The sequence below is a fragment of the Periplaneta americana genome, chromosome 13, assembly GCF_040183065.1.
Source record: "Periplaneta americana isolate PAMFEO1 chromosome 13, P.americana_PAMFEO1_priV1, whole genome shotgun sequence".
NCBI lineage: Eukaryota > Metazoa > Arthropoda > Insecta > Blattodea > Blattidae > Periplaneta > Periplaneta americana.
This window is the reverse complement of record NC_091129.1, coordinates 100,861,007-100,880,652: the sequence shown is the minus strand read 5'-3', so window position 1 is coordinate 100,880,652 and position 19,646 is coordinate 100,861,007. Positions and strand designations below refer to the sequence as shown.

Sequence of the window (19,646 nt, the reverse complement as noted above, 5' to 3'; positions counted from 1 at the left end):
GAATGTCTACTATACTAGTATGTCTTCGTTTATCAAGATAGGGTAAACTAGGTAGTTATTGACCAGTATACGGTGATTGACCGGTTCCTTTTTTCAAGTATATTGTGAATAAACTACGATCGTGATTTCACTTTTTGCTGCATATACCTCTAGTAACAACCCTTATTTGTGGTTAGTTGTCGCTGTTCATCCCACTGAGTTAGTGTCTGTTGTCTGAGAGGACTGAAATCGACTGGAAATGCAACTGAACTTAAACAAGTGTAAGTAACTAGAGAAATTGCTAAGAATAATGCACGCAATAATTTATTTATTCTGCAAAGGATACATAAATTCTGGTGCTCGTTTTTACACTCACAGTGTGAGAAAAGGTATAAGGTTTCCGACCACAGAATATTATTTTGTAAAAGTTTTTATATGACATAAAAATGCCCCGTGGTCAATCACTATAAAGTGTATGTCCGCAAACTACAGTGATTGGTCGTTCATAAATTATTTGTTAGAATAATAACCAATGTGCTTCAATTCTATATATGTTATCGGTTAAACGATGGGGATTTTTACAGGACTGATACTATATTATAATGCCTAAGCCAGGTAAAGTGCATTATACAGGGGAAGCTTTACGAAACGCTACAGAACCTGTCCGCAGTGGATTTGATTTAAATGAAGCTGCCAAGAAGTTTGGTGTCCTAAAAGCAACCTTAGCGTCCAGAAACAAATATCCCGTTAAAGGAAAAGTGTTCTTTGGTCCTCGTCCAGTGCTGGGTGAAGCCATTTGTAATAACATCAGAGAAATGACACACACTTGCTTCTGATAAGGCACAAAAGAGAAAAATGGAAGAAGAGGCAAGAGAAGAAAGGAAGCGAATAAGAAATGAAAGGAAAGGCAGCGAGAAGAGTTCTTTTCTTATTTTTTTTAACTTGGTTATTTAACGACACTGTATCAACTACGAGGTTATTTAGCGTCGATGGGATTGATGATAGCGAGATGGTATTTGGCGAGATGAGGCCGAGGATTCGTCATAGATTACCTGAAATTTGTCTTACGGTTGGGCAAAACCTCGGAAAAACCCAACCAGGTAATCAGCCCAAGCGGGAATTGAACCCGCGCCCGAACGAAACTTCTGATCGGCAGGCAAACACCTTTGCCGACAGAGCTACGCCGGTGGCGAATAGTTCTTAATGAAAAAGATCAGAAGAAGAGAAACGAAACAGACAAGAAAAAAGTGAAAATTGTGAAAATGTGTTGTTCAATCACTAAGAAATGAGTATTCAATAACTGTTCAGTAGACGGTCAATCACTAATAAGCGTGTGGTCAATAACTGTGCAGTAGACGGTCAATCACTATAAGCGTGTGGTCAATAACTGTGCAGTAGACGGTCAATAACTGTAAAAGTGGACTTGTTGTGTTTATTTAATTTATCTTTGCATTAAAATTTTATTTTTTCTTTTGTTTATTGATTTTGATTTGTTTCTGAATCTTCACTTGATCCAGTGCCTTTAAAATTCTCTCAATAAGTTACCACTGTTTTCCGCTATTTCATTGTTTTATTATTCATTAGCTTAAGTGGTCAATCACTATACAGTTTACCCTATGTTCCATTTGATTGTGTGTCAAGCCATCTGGAGAAGTCCAAGTATACACAATAAGGGACATTAAGGGACTTAAGTTTTATAAAACAATGATAGCCGCTATCTTAAGTTACGGTAGCGAAACATGCACAGTAACAAAAAACAAGAACAGAAAACAGAAAGTTTAGAATTGAACTTCCTGAAACTTCTAACCGGACACTCCTGCGTGGACAACATAGGAAATGAAGAAATAGAGAACAATTACGAATATTCACATTGAAAGAAAAAAATAAAAAATAATATAAATGGAGAAACACGTGGGAAGAATTAAGGATATCGAGTTCTAAGATATAGACCGATAGGATCGAGACGAAGGGCGACCGAAAAGAAGCTGGGAAGATTGCTAGAACGAGCTTTGAGGTTTGAAACTCGAGTAATGGAGATATATTCTAAGGAAATTAATCCCTTTTCGCTGGTCTCAACTCTTATATTCTATTATTATCGAGGGACTCTAGTGTAGAATCTCGTCCTCAATCGATCATGTTAAAATTTCCTTCAACCGAAAGTCTGTATTATCAGTGGTTTTTAAGAGAATGCAACTGTTTTACTTAACAATAATAGCCATGGCCCACATGATGCTAAACTTAAGAAATGAATGTCGGTCGATATCGGAGAATGTGATATAGCCTATAGGTACTAAGTGTGTTTTGTACGCAATTTTACGTAGAATGATATTAATTTTCTTGGTGATGTGTGGAATTAATTACACAGAGTTCTAATTATATATTCGCAGCGTTGTAAGTCAGCAAGGAATTTTTCGAATGTTCTGTAACTTAGTAAGGACTAAATATGAAGATGATATATATGCTTCTTCTCTCGCCATTTTTTTGTTGTGGTAAGTTGGAAAATAGGATATCGGTTGGATTAAACCTGTATCATATTCTCACGGTTTTAAATTTAATAAATTAGAATGGGTACTGATAATTGAAGGGTTCAGAGCCATAGTGAGCCAAGCACCATATTATTTAGAAAAGGAGGAAAGAGTTAAAGTCAAGTGAATACCATAATTTAATCACAGTCTAGTATATACAGTCACGAAACTTAATACGTAGTAAATATGCATCTATACATAGTTGTTAACCACTAGGATAGCTAATATCGCCTCATTACAGACAATGCGAAATAGTACCGGCACAGTCCATTGTTCCTAGCACCCTCACAACTCGAGCTTCGTGACTGTATATACTAGACTGTGATTTAATGAAACATATAGCAAGTAATATAAAGTATATGTATATTAAAACTAAATGATATGTCAGTCTTCATTAAACTATGGTATTCGTTCAACTTTAATCTTTGCTTTCTCCGTTTTTAATAGATGGCGCTTGGCCCACTATGGTTTTGAACCCTTCAATTGTGAATATTCAGTTCTTTCTTTACCCCTGTAGTCTGGTAGTGTTGAATTCCGTTTTTGAGGTGAGAGGCAACTATGCAAGCGGATCCATTGCTCCTATATGATAAAATTACAGACATGGAAGATGACTAGCAGAGATGTTGATGTAAGTGAGAGAAGTTTAGTATTTTTTGTAACCTTTCAATTAGGAACAATTTTTTTTTCAACGTTCCATATTACGACTTTTTTTTAGGAACATCAAGAATTACTTAAATGTTTCTAAATTAAGAATGACACTCATAAAAGATACAATGCTTATTGCTTGTAAATAGAATTACCAGACGTCCGGATTTCTCCAGTCAATTCTTAGTTGGCCAGAGAGAGAAATCGTCTGTCTAGAGTCCATTAGAAGAATTATGTTAGATTTTTTTTAAATAAATTGTCCTGTTTTTTATTTTGTAATCTGGTAACCCTATTTGTGAAGTGTGTGCCCACCGAAATAACGGTTTTTGTTACATAGCGAAAAAGAAAGCTATAGATCTTGTTACACCTGGAAGACAGATGCGTTAGAAATATAGCAGAAAAAGTCGCTGAAGGATTCAAAAAGTGCTATTTCCTCCTTATTTACTACATAGTGGGACTGTAGAACTTAAATCTATACTACTAAAGAATCACATCTCTATAAACCAGAATATTATTTGAAACAACACTTGAACAAATATTTTAGTCTTTACTTGATGCAGGCTCCCATTTCATACAAAGTGTACAGGAAGTAACTTATAATAGTTCACAATTCTGTGGTTTAGTACAAAAATACTATAACACTCACATACTTTTTTGTGAGAAAATCGAAGTAAAATAAAAATTTAACAACGTAAGCATTGTACAGCAAACAATGGAAATGCGGTTTGTTTGTCATATCTCTTCTATCTTTGATGTTGGTACTTAGGCCTACACAATAAGAGATATGACAAATAAAAGGTTTAGATCTATGTTAATCATATCATCTAACTTTCTGAGGGTTACAGGGTTCTTTCACTGAACCACGGAATTCAAACGCCGAACTAAAACTGTGAAATGCCTTGCTTACGAAAGAGTGACGTCAGTAGCTACGTTGATATGTATTAAAAAGAGAGAAAATTAAAAAAAAAAAATGTAACATTATTACACGTGTCATGTGTGAAGTTTAGTATTGTACGTTATTATCAGCTACAAACTATTGTGATGCTACAAAAACTAACTTAGAAGTGTTTGTTCAAATTTACGTTATTGTCACCCGATACCAAAAAATATAACTTTGGACATGCTGTTAATCTGTAAAGAATGTGTAAAGAAATTTTTTCGAAATTATTGAATCAATTTTGCTTAGGAGCCAATTTATCTGGAAATGGAACACATAAAATGAAACGTTCCTTTCTAAAAGGGCCATGGCCCAAAAAAATGTTAAATTTGAGAAAAGCTGAAAAAACTGATCTGTGTTGCTCTTATTCAATAAATGACATTATTAGCATTGTTTTTAGTAGGTTATTTTACGACGCTTTATCAACATCTTTGGTTATTTAGTGTCCGTATTAGCATTGTGATGCCAGAGATGTGATAATAATGTATCTATATAATATGGAAATGACAATCAAAAATTATTTTCTGCTTATGTTATAAGTTTCCAAAAGCCTGGACTTAAGCCCATTTAGGAAAAAAAATTAATGTTTTTTTCTGAATACGTTTACGACAACTCGATACATAACCACAACAAAATCTTTATTGTGCTCGTTTTTGCTTCCTTTTCGAGATAAGAATTGTTTTAAATGAAACATTTCATTGCGTGTTTTGGGAAAGCTATTGATTTAATTCCCAATATGCTCAATCAATTTAAGAGAGCAGTGTATTATGATAACAAATTATTGAAAGAATTTTAGTTAATGTCCTTTAAATTTGCAGAAATTTGATCCGAACAAATGTAACACTGTAAAATTTCTTTGCAAAACGAAAATTTACATGTGTTCGGATCTTCTTGTTTGAAAACTCCCTCAGTCCTGCTAAAGTTCCTATTATTCTTGTAATTTACAGTATTCACCTTCTTCTTTCTTGAAACATTATCTTGATCCATTTTTACTTTCGAAATGAACCAACAACGATACAACAGTCAAAGTACTACCAACAGAACATTAAAATACAAATTATTAGATATATTTTGATTATAATTATCAATCCAATCTCATATATAAACCATGGTTGGCAACAGTTTTTTTCCAAACGGACCACAGTCCAGGACTGACGTTCATTTGTAAAGGAACAACATTCCTACACCTACAGTTCACACATACGTATCCACTGGACTGACGCTCTTTGTTGTAAAATATGCGTCGACCCCAAAACTGCAAATTCCTATGGAAAACTCGTTTTGTAAAAAAGTAGACTGAAGCCCTTTTGGAAAGGAGCGATTCAAATATAACAATTTTTATGAAAAATTAATGGCTATTCATTTGAAAATAAAAACACAAAATGACACTCCATTTCAAGAATCGTCAGGCGACTTTCTTACCGATTTCTTGTATCATATTCTGTAAGCACAATAATTAAATGATGAGGGTAGTAACGCTATCAATCAAAATAGTATTGCTAAGAGACATTTATTATTATTATGATGATGATGATGATGATTATTATTATTATTATTATTATTATTTTATATTTTATACCCATTATTGTTCCGATAAGTTTGTTAATTTATCAATTTTCTTAAAGTTCGTCCGTCAAAAACTTATCTTATATATTAGTGTGATATTTTATTTCATTCTACTTGATGAGCGTTTTCGGTTTTTATAAACCATGTGATCTGAAGATGGTTTATAAAAACTTAAAACGTTCATCAAGTAGAATGAAATAAAATATCACACTAATATATTAGATAAGTTTTTGACGGATGGACTTTAAGAAAATTGATAAATTATTTATTATTATTATTATTATTATTGTTGTTGTTGTTATTGTTGTTGTTGTTGTTGTTTCTATCTTTCTTTGCGAATTTTGTTATATTCCGTTCCCTAGAAGAAAATCCGGGTAGTGATAATTTTGTCTGGATCTCTTTTTTTCTTCAAAGGCAATGTTCTTCCGCATGGCGTAAAATCTGTGACACAGCCTTCCCCCCGCTTTATTTCTCTTCCGAAAGGAGAACGGCAATGCTGTGTCTTCACAAAATAATAATACAGAATTTTAATTTTGCAGCAGAGGTCTGCGCAATTAATGTAACGTACCATCAACAGATGGAGCTATCATACGCAATGTTGCCTTGCGTCATCTATCGACGAAGCTACGACTCTTTACAACAGTGCAGCCACTGACCAAGAATAAAATATACCAGATCTCAGAGAAAATTGTACCAAACTATACTTTTTCTGTACCAAATCTAACAATCTCTTGCACCCGCCCAACAAATTACAAAATCTGGGAAAAAGCATAAATTCATAGGCCTAACAGAAAACTAACATCAAATTTGTTGCTATCACTTTACTATATTTACTGCAATACGAGTTTTATTTTTTCATTACATAGGCTACTGTACCCACTGTTGTCTCAAGGTCATTTCTATTAATTATCCTAGACATCACCATAACAAAAATCGACAACAAACACATCTTCAAAATATACAGAAAACCAACCACCACCACCACACACATACACAACACATCTAACCACCCCATACAATACAAACATGCTGCATTCAGGACAATTGTACACAGATTACCCAACATACCCATGAACCAACAACACTACAATGAAGAAGTGAACACAATCAAATACATAGCACAAGAAAACGGATACAATCCAAATATAATAGACAATATCATAAGGAAGACAAAACAAAAACTTAACAAACACAAAAATACACAAAACACAACACAAGAACACAAGAAATACATCACACTAACATAAGAAAACAAAAGCACACATAAGATCGCATCTTCATTCAGAAAACAGAAATACAACATAACATACAGAATAGAAAACACACTACAAAGACATCTCAACACACTAAAAACACAAACAAATAAATACGACCACACAGGTGTATACAAACTCAAATGTAATAGTTGCGGCAAGTTCTACATAGGACAGACAGGCAGATCATTCCAAACACGCTACAAAGAACACATTAAAGCTATAACCAGAGGACACAATACATCTACATACGCCGATCACATAACCAATACTAACCATACATACAATAACATAAATACGGACATGGAAATCCTACACACACAACCCAAGAACCAAAATCTCAACACACTGGAACAATATGAAATATACAAACACACTAAAACATACCCCGATCAAATCCTCAACACACAGATCAATTTCAGTACACACACTATTCGACTCCACAATTCAACACCTTCCAACAATAAAACACACCCTCCTAACAGGCAGAGAAGTTCGAGATGACGCCGCGATCTAGTAGGCTCTGATGATGGTGCGTGAAGCACTGAAACAGCTGTAAGCCGGACAGATATTTCATATTTAACACGAGTAAGTCGACTAGTTCATCAATTAATTATTAATTATTATACCACTGTGTCAATAGTAGAAACATTTTTCGGGATAACAGCAAAGAAGAGCGGTGAAGGAAAGAAAAAAATAGTTTTAAAAGTAATTAATTAATTTATATCCCCAATTATTAGATTTAATTTCAAGCTGACTAAACATCCTTGTTGATCGATGACAATCACGCTGTTTCTACCAGTAAGTTACCATTGGTGGCTCATAAAACATCTGTATAATTCTCAGTTTTCATATCATTAAATAAAAAAGTAAGATTGTTCTAAATTATGTAAAATTGTAGGAACCGTGCGTATTAGCGTACAGGCAATTTAAAATTGTACAAAACCCTTATAACTATACAGTACCAAAAGTAGCAACACTGGTCTACACAACCTACCAGCTGTCTTGATTGGTCACTAGATGGCAGCACACGTTGGAAAATCGAACGAGTGAATAAATCTCACCCTTAACTCTCTTCACTGCGCATGCGCGGCATGTGATAAGGTTAGTGGGTTAGTTTGTGGATATCTAATTGATGTGAGGCCGAGGATCTCAAATCATTGAAATCTTTTCACATATTCTTCGACCTCACGTCACTTACATATGTATCTTTCCAACTAACCCTCTAACCTTGTCACATACCTTGTAAAAGACTTTCAGACAGCTTCAGAGCAGGCGATAACTTCCATACGGGCATAGGCGATTAGAGCATGCACAGTGAAGAGAGCCGAAGTGAAATTTATTCACTTATTTTAGGACCCACTTCTTTATTACTTATGGTAATATTATATGTGAAATGGTTACGCGAATGAAAGATTAAAAGTAATATTTAGTAGTAATAGTGGTAGTAGTAGTAGTGGTAATAATAATAATAATAATAATAATAATAATAATAATAATAATAATAATAAAATCCGTGACGCGATAAATCATAAAGGTCTAAGACCGACCAGCCAACTGCTGGCCTCACGTCCACATGTCCCAGCAGAGGCGAACGATCATTCAATCAGTACGTGGGCTAAGTGCTGTCAGCATGATGATTCACCCAATCGTTGCAACTGGTTTCCGTAACCGGATTTTGCTACCTATCGTGGCTCCCCAAATTCATCACGATGCTGAGTGGATATGGGTCCCATATAATGGCCGAAATATCATGAGAAAATTCTTTCCCTATGAGGACTCGAACCAGTGGACACTCCTTAACGCGAGTCCTATGCATGATACCTTTTACCACGACGTTTCGGCGTGGGATAATGATGATTTATCTTATTTATTTATTTACTAATATTTTAGTGTGCTGTACAACAACCAGAGGCCAATAAATAATATTTCATCACAAATGACAAACATGACTAATAATGACAATAATTAAAAATAACGATAATAATTACCAATAATGATAATAACTGCAATAAATGTACATGAACAGACTTTCATGGACAGATGTGAAAATGAAGAATAGCTCAATTGAAACAATAATAACAAAACATGTGTTAGAGTTGAATTACTGTAGAAACTAATATTAAAACAACAACAATAAGACATTCAAACTATACATTAAAATGATGCAATTTCATACCGTACAAATTGCCAAGTTTTATGCATATTGCAACCGGTGAAAGAGATTTAGACTTAGGCCTAGTGGTATGAAAAGTTTTTGAAATCTTAATCCTTTAGAAGGAATGCGAAGGTAGGTACTACTTATGATGGATTCACAAAGAATGTCACTCTTTATAGCCTTAGAATATAATAAGTAATCAAACTCAAGACGTCTGGCATAAAGACTAGAACAGTTAAAACAAATACAGGTTAGTTCATAATTGAAAACAGAGGAAGTTAGTAGAAATATTTTCCAATTTAACCGAATCAGTAGAAATAATAGAATTCCAAACAACAGATGCATATTCAAGTTTGGATCTGACTAATGTATTGTATAAAACTAGTAGAGTATCAGGAGTAGAAAAAAGAATAAGTTACAGACTTATAGACCTTATAAGTCCAATGATGATGATGATGATGATGATCATAACAACAACAAAAATAATAATAATAATAATAATAATAATAATAATAATAATAATAATAACATAAAAAGTGAATTGTTGATATCCCAAAACCGAGAATTTTTGTCGAAATTCATTTGTGGCATTATTAGTTGTAGCAGCACTATTAGTAGTAGTAGTAGTAGTAGTAGTAGTAGTAGTAGTAGTAGTAGTAACATTAGTCTAGTAGTAGTAATAGTAGAAGCAATAGTAGTGACATTAGTTATAGCAGCACCATTAGTAGTAGTAGTAGTAGTAGTAGTAGCAGTAGCAGTAATAGTAGCAGCATTGTTAGCAATAAAAGCAGAAGTAGTATGATTAGTAGCGGTGTAGTATCAGTAGTAGTAACAGCAGTAGTGGTAGAATTTTTATTAACGATGTTTTCAACTATGAGGGATTTGCTACAGAACAAAGAGATTATAACAGACCTCTATTTAAGGAGCAGTAAGAAAATGTGTTGATTTACGAGTATCTACACTGTAATTTTTTTTTCCAGCGGACGCCATCAAATGCTATCAGTGTCGCACAGATCGGGACGCAGACTGTGGGAGCCCCAAGCCTCATCCCGACTACCTCAAGGAATGCCCGCTGAGACCAGACTTCCCAGGAAATCCTTTCTGCAGAAGTATTTACCAAATCTGTGAGTAGACTGATTCTATTTAATTAACTTTGCAAATACTGACCCTAGCACTGAGAGCAGCAATGTTCTGTACTACCAGATTTGTATGACATAGGCCTACACACTTAAAATGACTTCACTTTACTTCTTGTTTCTGGTCGCTTAGTATTGTGATCGATAGATCGACTTATCACGTTGTCTCCGTTTCCTTTCCTGTCCTATAGGTGTCCGCCTTTCCGTTCTCTACATATCTCTATTTAATATCGTTCAAGCGTTCGTTTGATACATTGTGTTTGTATCATATTAATTTACATTCAATTTAATAACCGACATTAATTCGATTTATCTTGCGCTTACCTGAATAACAACTGGGCTATATAAATGAGCGTTTGGAATCCTTTAAGCCAGGCATGTCAATTGATGCCCACAGGAGCAAGCGCGCGCTTTACAGCCCAGGAGAGCCTGAGCGCTTTACAGCGGAAAGGAAAGAGACAGACGAAAGAGGTGGTATATGGCGCTTGGTCGAGCTATATTCAGGGATGGCCAGCACTGATTCAATAGATAAAGGGAAGAGAACTTATTAAAACTGTATCCATGTTAATTTTTAGATTTTCCTGAGAAGTATAAGTGCATTATAAGAATGTGAGTTTTAATTTTAATGCTTATTTTTCACAAGTTTGATTTTTTTATTCAAAAGAAATATTTTCTCAACTTTTTTTTATAGAAAAGTGAAATTTTCAGGTATAGGTCTATTTATTTAGTAGCCTTACAGAATGTTTTCATAAATCTAATATACTGAAGATAGTGTATTGAAAATTTTGAAAATATTCGCATGGAAATTGTTTGTAAGGAAATGAATTAACAAAGCAACTACTGTTACATCATAAGCAAAAGATACGTGCCCATGTGCTGTAAAAATGTCAGGTCTATAGCTTCAGCAGATTTCGAGAAAATAATTTAATATTCTGATGATAGGAAGTTGCTCACAAATATCACCTTAAAAGCATAATGCGATAAGAGTTTTGTTATGTAATATTAGTTACAATTAAAACAGATACAGTAGGCCTACCTAGGTAACTTTACTTTGTACTGTAATATTGTTTTGATTAGTTTATTGATTACTTTTGTAAGGCTAAAGATACCATCAATATAAATTCCAACTTATCATGTCATACTCAATCTCTTTCTTTGGAATATTACTTTCTTTATGGATGATGTATTTCATCCACTTAATACAGTATAATATTATACTACTATGGAATTTAAGTGAATATTCCTTCTTAACTCTCTATTGTGTTATTAACATTTAAAACACAAGTGCAATATTATTATTATTATTATTATTATTATTATTATTATTATTATTATTACTATTATTATTATTATTATTATTATTATTATTATTGTTTCTCCAATGGGGGGTAGCCCTATTTTACGTATGTATGCTAGGGCTATAGTTTTACACAAAAAATAGGCCTAAGCATAAAACAAATTGAAAAGAAAAATAAATTAGCTTACACAATGGAAATAAAACCTACACAATCCGTAATTTAAACATTGCGATTGCAAATCAAACATCAGTCATCAATTGAGACATTCAGAAAACAGTTACAACACATAAACAAAACATTTCTTATAGCGGTACTCTGTAACACAATTAAGCAACTTTCCCAAACATACATCATAAATTAATACACAATAGTCACACAAACACAATCAAGCATCCCACAACTATGACTCACATACACAACAAATCAAGCATCCTCTACAACACATACACTTCAACATGATAACTATACTTTTAAAAGTTACAAATTTGGCTGCAAAAGAATAAATAGGACACTGTTACTAAATACTGTTATTTCTATAAGGTCTTAAATACACCTGTAATAAATATGTGAAATTCCTTTATGCAACATTGCTTCAGAAGAACTTCTGTAATTGGTGGTGAGAAAGTTGTATCGCACATGCTAAGATGGGTTTCTAGCCGGATCTCTTGCGTTCTTGTAGCGGACACTCAAATAACAGGTGGTCGACTGTTTGTGTGGGGTGTTCACAGGGATATGAAGAGCCGTTTGGGTTGTCAATTTTGAAACGTTCAAAATATGAATTAAATTTTCCGTGTCCAGTCAGAAATTGCGTGGATATGTAAGATGGCTCATAATTCTTTACGTTTAGTCTATCTTTAACTGTGGGAAAATATAGTGATTTTGTGAAGTGCAATATTAAGAAATCAGTGTTAGTACTTTTGTTTTACAGACAATATAGATAATATTAAACAGAAAGAAGCCATATAAAAATAACGACATAAAATTTCACGTTCCGTTTGAAGTTTGTGCACCACTGTTTTCTTAATCCAACAGGTTGCTTATTCATATACACAACCCTTCCTCTTTCCAAACTTAGCGCTTGCTGCCCGCGCACGACGTCAAGGTCAGAAAAATGCGCTTGCTTTGACACCCACTGCTTTAAGCCATTAACTTTATTAATATTATTACAACCTGTTGTCACATGAAATGCCAGAAACCAGCGAGGCGGTTATACATAGTAATTGATCCATGGACCTCACAGCTATGAAGGTTTCAAAAAGTAATACATGGGCTGTAGCTGAACATTCAGAAAGTGGAAACCCGAATGGAGAGCAATGCTAACAGAAGCAGTCTCGTGCTGAATGCATTCCAGACCATGCGCTGCAAAGGTAGTTGCCGTAAGAATATAAAGTAATTGTCGAAATTGTGCTTGAAAAATTGTCCTGGGTTCAAATATTGGCGATATGCAATAAGACTGAATTTTTTGATAATAAATCATTGCATTTATTTGTGAAATATTTTATAATCTCCCACATAGATTGGTCTGAAATAACTGACTACATTTAGGTTTTTAATATCGCACATTCTTGCTTAAAATAAAGTAACATAACACATGTAAAATGTAATGAATTAAGTACTGAAAATAATGATTATACATCGAACTGCGAGAGTGACAGTTCTGAACAATATAACACGTGGATATTTTAAAACAATTTGGATTTAGATCATTAGGAGATAAGATGCTATAAATATAAAAACATAATTCCAACATGTCGATAGAATGCAAGACATTAAGAGCTCTAAATCAAATTTCAAATGTCGACCAAAGAGAAAAATACGACGTGAAAAAACAAAGGTTGATGATTGTTTTATTTAGTTTTATTGATATATTTTGAATTTTAAGGTAATTTCAAAGGTCAGTTTAATAATATATGAGGTGTACAAACAAGACTGTTATATCGTCGTTGTTCCTGCAATAACTCCTATGTGCAAAATATACAATTTTTCAGTAGGAGGAAAAAACACATTTATTATGCTATGGCAGCCGTACATAGGAGACTGTGAATTCTTACATTTTCGAAAGAAAAAAATATAATTACATATAGGAGATTTTATTATTTGCTGTATACTATTTAAGGTATTTAATAGAGCAAAAATCTGAAAATCCTGCACGACCTTTGACTACTAAAACAACATGTGTCAACATGAACGTTGAAAACTGTAATCAGTGCAGCAAAATTTTATTGCAATCAGTTTCTGCTTCCTGCGATACCACTGCAGGCTTTCTATTTATTCTTTCATGCTCGCACTTGCTCGAGTTTCTCATAGATTCAAGTCCGTCGGGAATGGTTCTGATCTTAAGGAGAGGATATTACTAGTGCCAGAGTGGTCCATCATGCATTTGTTAGGATTGAACCGGTTTGTCTGGTGCGAACTGGACTATCGCACCAGAAAACATGGAAATTATCTGCAGTTTATTTAAATCATTAGGTGAACTGAACTTCAGTCGCGCTTTAAACGTAATCATATGACGCGAATGGAGATAAAATCTTCTCCAACTACCGTAATACACTTGTTGCTCTTCCAGTAAACAGAAACCTTTAAGCAAAGAAATGTTGAGGCGAATACATTAAAATATTAATATTGTCAGTTTATTCATAATAAGTTCAAATACGTAGTTGCCCGGTAAGTATTTATTATAGATAGGTAATTGCAATACTCAAATATGCATGGAAACTACACGAAATTATACTAAAATGTGTCTTGTAAATATGTAATGCTGTAACTAATATAATTGCAATTAAAATAAGCTTATTATCGCATTTCCATCTCAGATGCCTGGAATATAACACGCAAATTGTCAGTAGTATTTAATGTCGCTTTCAACTTCAGGGGTTATTCAGCGTCGAAATTCAATGTGAACTAGAAGTGACCGATAAATTTTGCATGGAGCCCTCTAGCAGGGGCAAGCTTCTTTCACATGCTGTAAATCTACGACACAGGACCTACAGCTTTACTTCCCTCCCATACAAGTCGATCTGGTTGGCGAGTTGGTATAGCGCTGGCCATCTATGCCCAAGGTTGCGGGTTCGATCCCGGGCCAGTGTGCTTAAATGCGACAGGCTCATGTCAGTAGATTTACTGATATGTAAAAGAACTCCTGCGGGACAAAATTCCGGCACATCCGGCGACGCTGATATAACCTCTGCAGTTGCGAGCGTCGTTAAATAAAACATAACATTTTTTCCTATACAAGTCCGTGCTAAGGACATCGGCTACCGTATACAACGTACTATGTATTATTGCGGCCTGTGTTAGCGAACCTATGTGATTATCAAGGTTGGGATTTTTAGGGAAAATTTTCATAGGAAAAATGGAGGGGAAAAGATGCAAAAATAAGACCAAAAAGAGGACAAAAGGTGCTGTTTCACTTAACTATTTCGGCGAATGCCTTTTGTTATATTTTATGTATCTAACTGAAACCGAGCCATCCAAAACCACGTATGTATATGTACGTCTGTATAATACTGGGTGAGCAAAAACTATGGAACATTGCTTGTAACATTCTTATTATTAATTTTATGAAGAAACTATTTATACAAAAGTTGTAGGGTATCAAATGAGGAATATTTTGAACAAGTTTTCAAGTTCTATACTTTTCAACTTTGATTAATAATTTTTGCCATGTTTTCAATGCATATATATTTTCCCTTATATTTTATATGTGAAAATCATAACCCTGTAGATCTCCTTTGTAGAATATAATCTACAGATATCTGCGTAGAAATCGTATGTAAATATATACAGTAGAAAAGTGCACTTAAATTTTAAATATTTTAACTTACAGAAAACTGCATTAAAACAAAGTAATTATGAATTACATGCATCGCCATACGAGTAAGTTATTTAAAGAATCCATTTAATGGGCTTATCTGCAATGATATCTCCCACAAAAAATATTTTTAAAGGGTAATTTTCTCACTTTTTGAAAGAAAATATAAAGAATAGGAGTTTTCATCGGAAATCACTACCCAGTTCCCTTAAATAACACTGGAGCCCACGGTGAAATAAATCAATTTGTGTTCTTCAACATATGCCATGATGTTGCACTAGTGATTTTGTAAACATTACTAGCACGTCTAGCCGCGAAACCAGGTGGCCCGGGTTCGATTCCCGGTCGGGGAAAGTTACCTGGTTGAGGTTTTTTCCGGGGTTTTCCCTTAACCCAATATGAGCAAATGCTGGGTAACTTTCGGTGCTGGACCCCGGACTCATTTCACCGGCATTATCACCTTCAACTCATTCAGACGCTAAATAACCTAGATGTTGATAAAGCGTCGTAAAATAACCTACCAAAAAAAATTGTAAACATTACACAGTTCATGCGAATAGGTACAGAACCTTAATAAAGCACACATTAAAGTAATCATCTGGTATTTTACTGTACTTAGAGACCATTCTGAAAGCGATAATTTGCACGCAGCAACTTACATACATACATACATACACGTGTTCCTATTTTGTTGCAGTGTACTTCACGAAGGACTCGGACACGGCCGTGATCCGCGAGTGCGGGTATAAGCGGCACAGGGACCGAGACTGTTACCAGTCCAAGTGGGCCAACGACGTCTACCAGGTCACCTGCGACTGTAACAGAGAAGCCTGCAACACGGGCGTTCGGCCACTCTGTGGGCTGACAGCAGGCCTCGTCCTTCTGCGGGCTTTGGTACAGAACAACATTGCAAATGCATTCCGTCTCTGATGTTCTGGTTGAGAGATAATGGCTCATTGTCACTGTTTCTTAGGCTTCACTTTGGCATAGCAGAATAAAAATGATAAAGTGGTTTGTAGACGATTATTATTTCAAGAGATAAATATGGTTATATACCAGTATACAGCAGTGATCGAACTGGAAATAAATAATTACTTGTGATACAACTACCGGTACTGTATTTTGGGAATTTCTTAAGGGGAGAGAACGGTATTTTTTGGTAAAAAAAAGTAAATTAAAAAAAAAATTCTTTAAAATACACTGTGATTATGTGTGGAATGCATTGCATAACATTTTGTGGATATTTGTGCCCTTATCGGATGTTGAGACGCCATTTTTAAACTTCCTGCGCTATGGATTTTTAAGTCACACGCCCCCTTTTATTGTTGTTTCCGGTAACTTCATTTTTTTGCTGCACTGCCATATAAAAATGGATATAATTTCTGAAATATTAAAGATACATAAATGAAATTTAGAACACACATTCTGTAGACTATTAGGAAACTTTCCTCTGTAACAGAATTTTGTTAATGCTCTTCATTTTCAAAATATGTCTGTCTGTTTGCAAAAAAAGGAAATCAAAAAGTGTTATTAAATTTTAATTGTTTATTTTACAAATGTAAAGACTAATATCAAAATTCTGTTACAGGCAGTTTGTAGAGCATGCTTTTGCAAGTACATAAAAAAAAAAACAGTTTGAATCTATCTTTAAGAATGGTTTAGATATATCGGTTTTAGTGAAATCCTGCATTGGATACATTTTTTTTTTCAAATCTGGCCCCCCCCCCAAATAATTTTTTTCAAAATATTTATATTTGGTTGAATTGCTACTGCCAGGAGCTCTCTACATACCAAAAATTAATATTTTACACGGAACAGGAAAAAAGTAAAAAAAAAAATACCGTCTTCTCCCCTTAAGTATGACATTGCTCCGACGTGCGAACTAAATAACGTATATTACGTATAAAGAGTGTTCCAAGTTGATGTATACACTCTTAGAAATACTATTTCACAGGAAAGAAATGAGATATAAATACGAATTTTTCAGTTTATGATTAAGAAGCCAGTGGAAAGCATGGAAACATGTTCACCTATTTATAGACAAACATGGTGGTGCAATTATGGTTCGATGAACGTAAATAGATACTGAAATGTTATTGGCAAGTGGAGAATGTTATTGAGGTTCAACGACGTTGGGGGGGGGGGTTGAATTTGGATCACAACCACCAACAATGTTAACTATCACAAGAATTCGAGACAAGTTTGAAGTCGGCGGAACAGTGCAAGATGTGTTGAAAGGGCGGTCCGGAAAAAAGAGAAGTTCCACCGATAACGAGAGTGTTGATGCAGTCATGCAGGCTTTTGCACAATCCCCAAAGAAGTCAATGAGGCAATGTTCTCGTGAGATTGTAATCAGCAAATCCAGTGTTCATCGAGCTTTGCGAGCTCAAAAATGGAAGCCTTACATTCCGAGACTTGTCCACGCACTAAATGAGGACGACCCAGAGATGGATGCGACGAAGAGGAAGTGCTGCGGAGTTCCCGCCTCGATCTTCGGATTTAACACAGTGTACGCCACAAAACCACAAACACTGGAGGACCTAAGAGTTCAGATTGAACATGTCTGCAATGATATTACATTAACAACAATCCTGTTGGTATGTCGCTCTGTTGTACGTCGTTGTTGGGAGTGTACTGTGGCGGTAGAGGGCCAATTTGAACATGTACGGGGTTAAGGAATATACAACCGCAAAAATCCTATTTCTGTCTCATCTCGTTGCTGAGAAATAGTGTTTTCAAAATGGGTATACATCAATTTGGGACACTCTCTATAAGACATCACAGAAGAAATGTCTAAGAGAAGGTACAGACTATGACGGCCGTTCCTGAAAAAAATTGTAAACACTGCACTAATTAATAAGATTACTAAAAACTGGGCTCATCTGCTTTCAGCAGTGTTTCCAAAATTCATTTCTGATCCAACTTAATTTATAACGCGTTTACTAGAGGAACATGTTCGTTCTAGCCACAAATCTAAATTAATTTTTTACTTATCACTAGTCTTAGGAAGTTCGTACCAAAACATTGTTTTCAAGTTGAGTGCAGCCAGGCATATACAGGTATTGCACAGGAATACTATACTCTCTTCATAAAAATAATTCACAGTAAGCCTGTTTCCGCAACTATAAATGAATTTAGTTTTCGCTACATTGCAATAATGCGCAAAGTAGATAAGCAGTTTCATTACATACTAACGTTTTCAGTGGAGTTATGCAATTTAATGAGCGGTTTTCAACGTGACAAGTTAAATTCTCCAATCAAAAGAAGTTTAATGCAATACTTCAAGAATTTGCCGATAACCACAGTAAAAAAATGAAGAACCATTTTACTGGAAATTATGTAATATGGAAATTTAATCTATAAAAATGAATGGCAGTCTAGTTCAGGGACATTGTGCTATAAAAATATGTGAATTACCTATCCTTACTTAGGATATATGCTATGAAGAGAAACCGTCTTCTTCAAAACCTAAGTCAAGTATAAGTTGCATTTTGAATAACTGCCTAGCATTTTGGTCTTTTAAACTGAATATTTTCCCTTAAGTCTACATCGCCAGGGAATATTTTTTCACATTGTACCGTTGTAAATAATCTTATATTCGGAATGCTACCGTGTTCAGCAATATATGACAATTGGCATTCCGCAAGTTTCGACTCTTGAATAGCTGAAGGTCAGCTATCATGGTAAATATTTTCTTGGCCATAAACCCCACCCCTGTTTTCTCCCTTGAAATATATTTTACTCTTTTCTCTCTATCTCTCCGACTGTCATCTAATGATTTTTTAATATTAAAGAAGGGATAAAGAAATTGTTTTGCTTTGCATTTTAATTGTACAACAAGTTTGATTTAAAGAATACACTATACAGCACCACCGTAGACGCACACTTGTCTCGGTGAATTTTGGAGTGTGTATTTGCAGCACTTCTTGTTTTTCAACCATTATTTTATATAATTCTGGATTCCAGTGCTGTAGAGGTGGACAATTTTTGTTTATGAACATCAAACAAAATACATTAGGATCAGCAAGAGATGATCTAAGATCTGTACAGATCTCCGCGTACAAAACTTAGGCACTCATATGCCGTATGACTCCATACAGACAAAATTTTCTTTTCCCCATACGATTAATTAAAAAAATTGTAGCTTCCCTTACGATGTAAGGCTCCGTATGGCCTCCATGACAGCACTGCGTGCAGGAAGCCTTGCTGAAGATTCAATAGCAAACTGGAAAGTAGAGAAAACGATGTGTTAAGTCGAGGAAGAGTTAAACTACGTGATCAGGTCAAGATCCACCCTGCGAAATAAAGTCGAATAAGAAAGAAATAAAGATAGAAAGA

General features: G+C 34.7%; 1 protein-coding gene across 3 annotated transcripts; it reads left to right on the top strand.

Annotated features, from left to right (window-relative positions):
- Positions 1-2,256: 2,256 nt before the first annotated feature.
- Positions 2,257-19,623, top strand: LOC138712167 (UPAR/Ly6 domain-containing protein crok-like). Of its 3 annotated transcripts, none has more exons than XM_069843659.1 (3): positions 2,257-2,468; positions 10,044-10,187; positions 16,006-19,623. In XM_069843659.1, the coding sequence occupies exons 1-3, from the start codon at positions 2,423-2,425 to the stop codon at positions 16,236-16,238; spliced, it is 423 nt and encodes a 140-aa protein (XP_069699760.1). In that variant the 5' UTR covers positions 2,257-2,422; the 3' UTR covers positions 16,239-19,623. The 3 variants fall into 3 exon arrangements, 1 of the variants encoding a protein (XP_069699760.1); XR_011335649.1 differs by lacking the exon at positions 2,257-2,468 and adding an exon at positions 6,587-7,493; XR_011335648.1 differs by lacking the exons at positions 2,257-2,468; positions 10,044-10,187 and adding an exon at positions 13,886-14,161.
- The last annotated feature ends 23 nt before the right edge of the window (positions 19,624-19,646 follow it).

Bases quoted from the DNA above. Each gene is read 5' to 3' on its own strand.
- LOC138712167 (XM_069843659.1), top strand. From the start codon at position 2,423: ATGAAGATGATATATATGCTTCTTCTCTCGCCATTTTTTTGTTGTG. The intron at 2,469-10,043 runs GTAAGTTGGAAA...TTTTTTTTCCAG, and splicing joins CTCGCCATTTTTTTGTTGTG to CGGACGCCATCAAATGCTAT. The intron at 10,188-16,005 runs GTGAGTAGACTG...ATTTTGTTGCAG, and splicing joins CAGAAGTATTTACCAAATCT to TGTACTTCACGAAGGACTCG.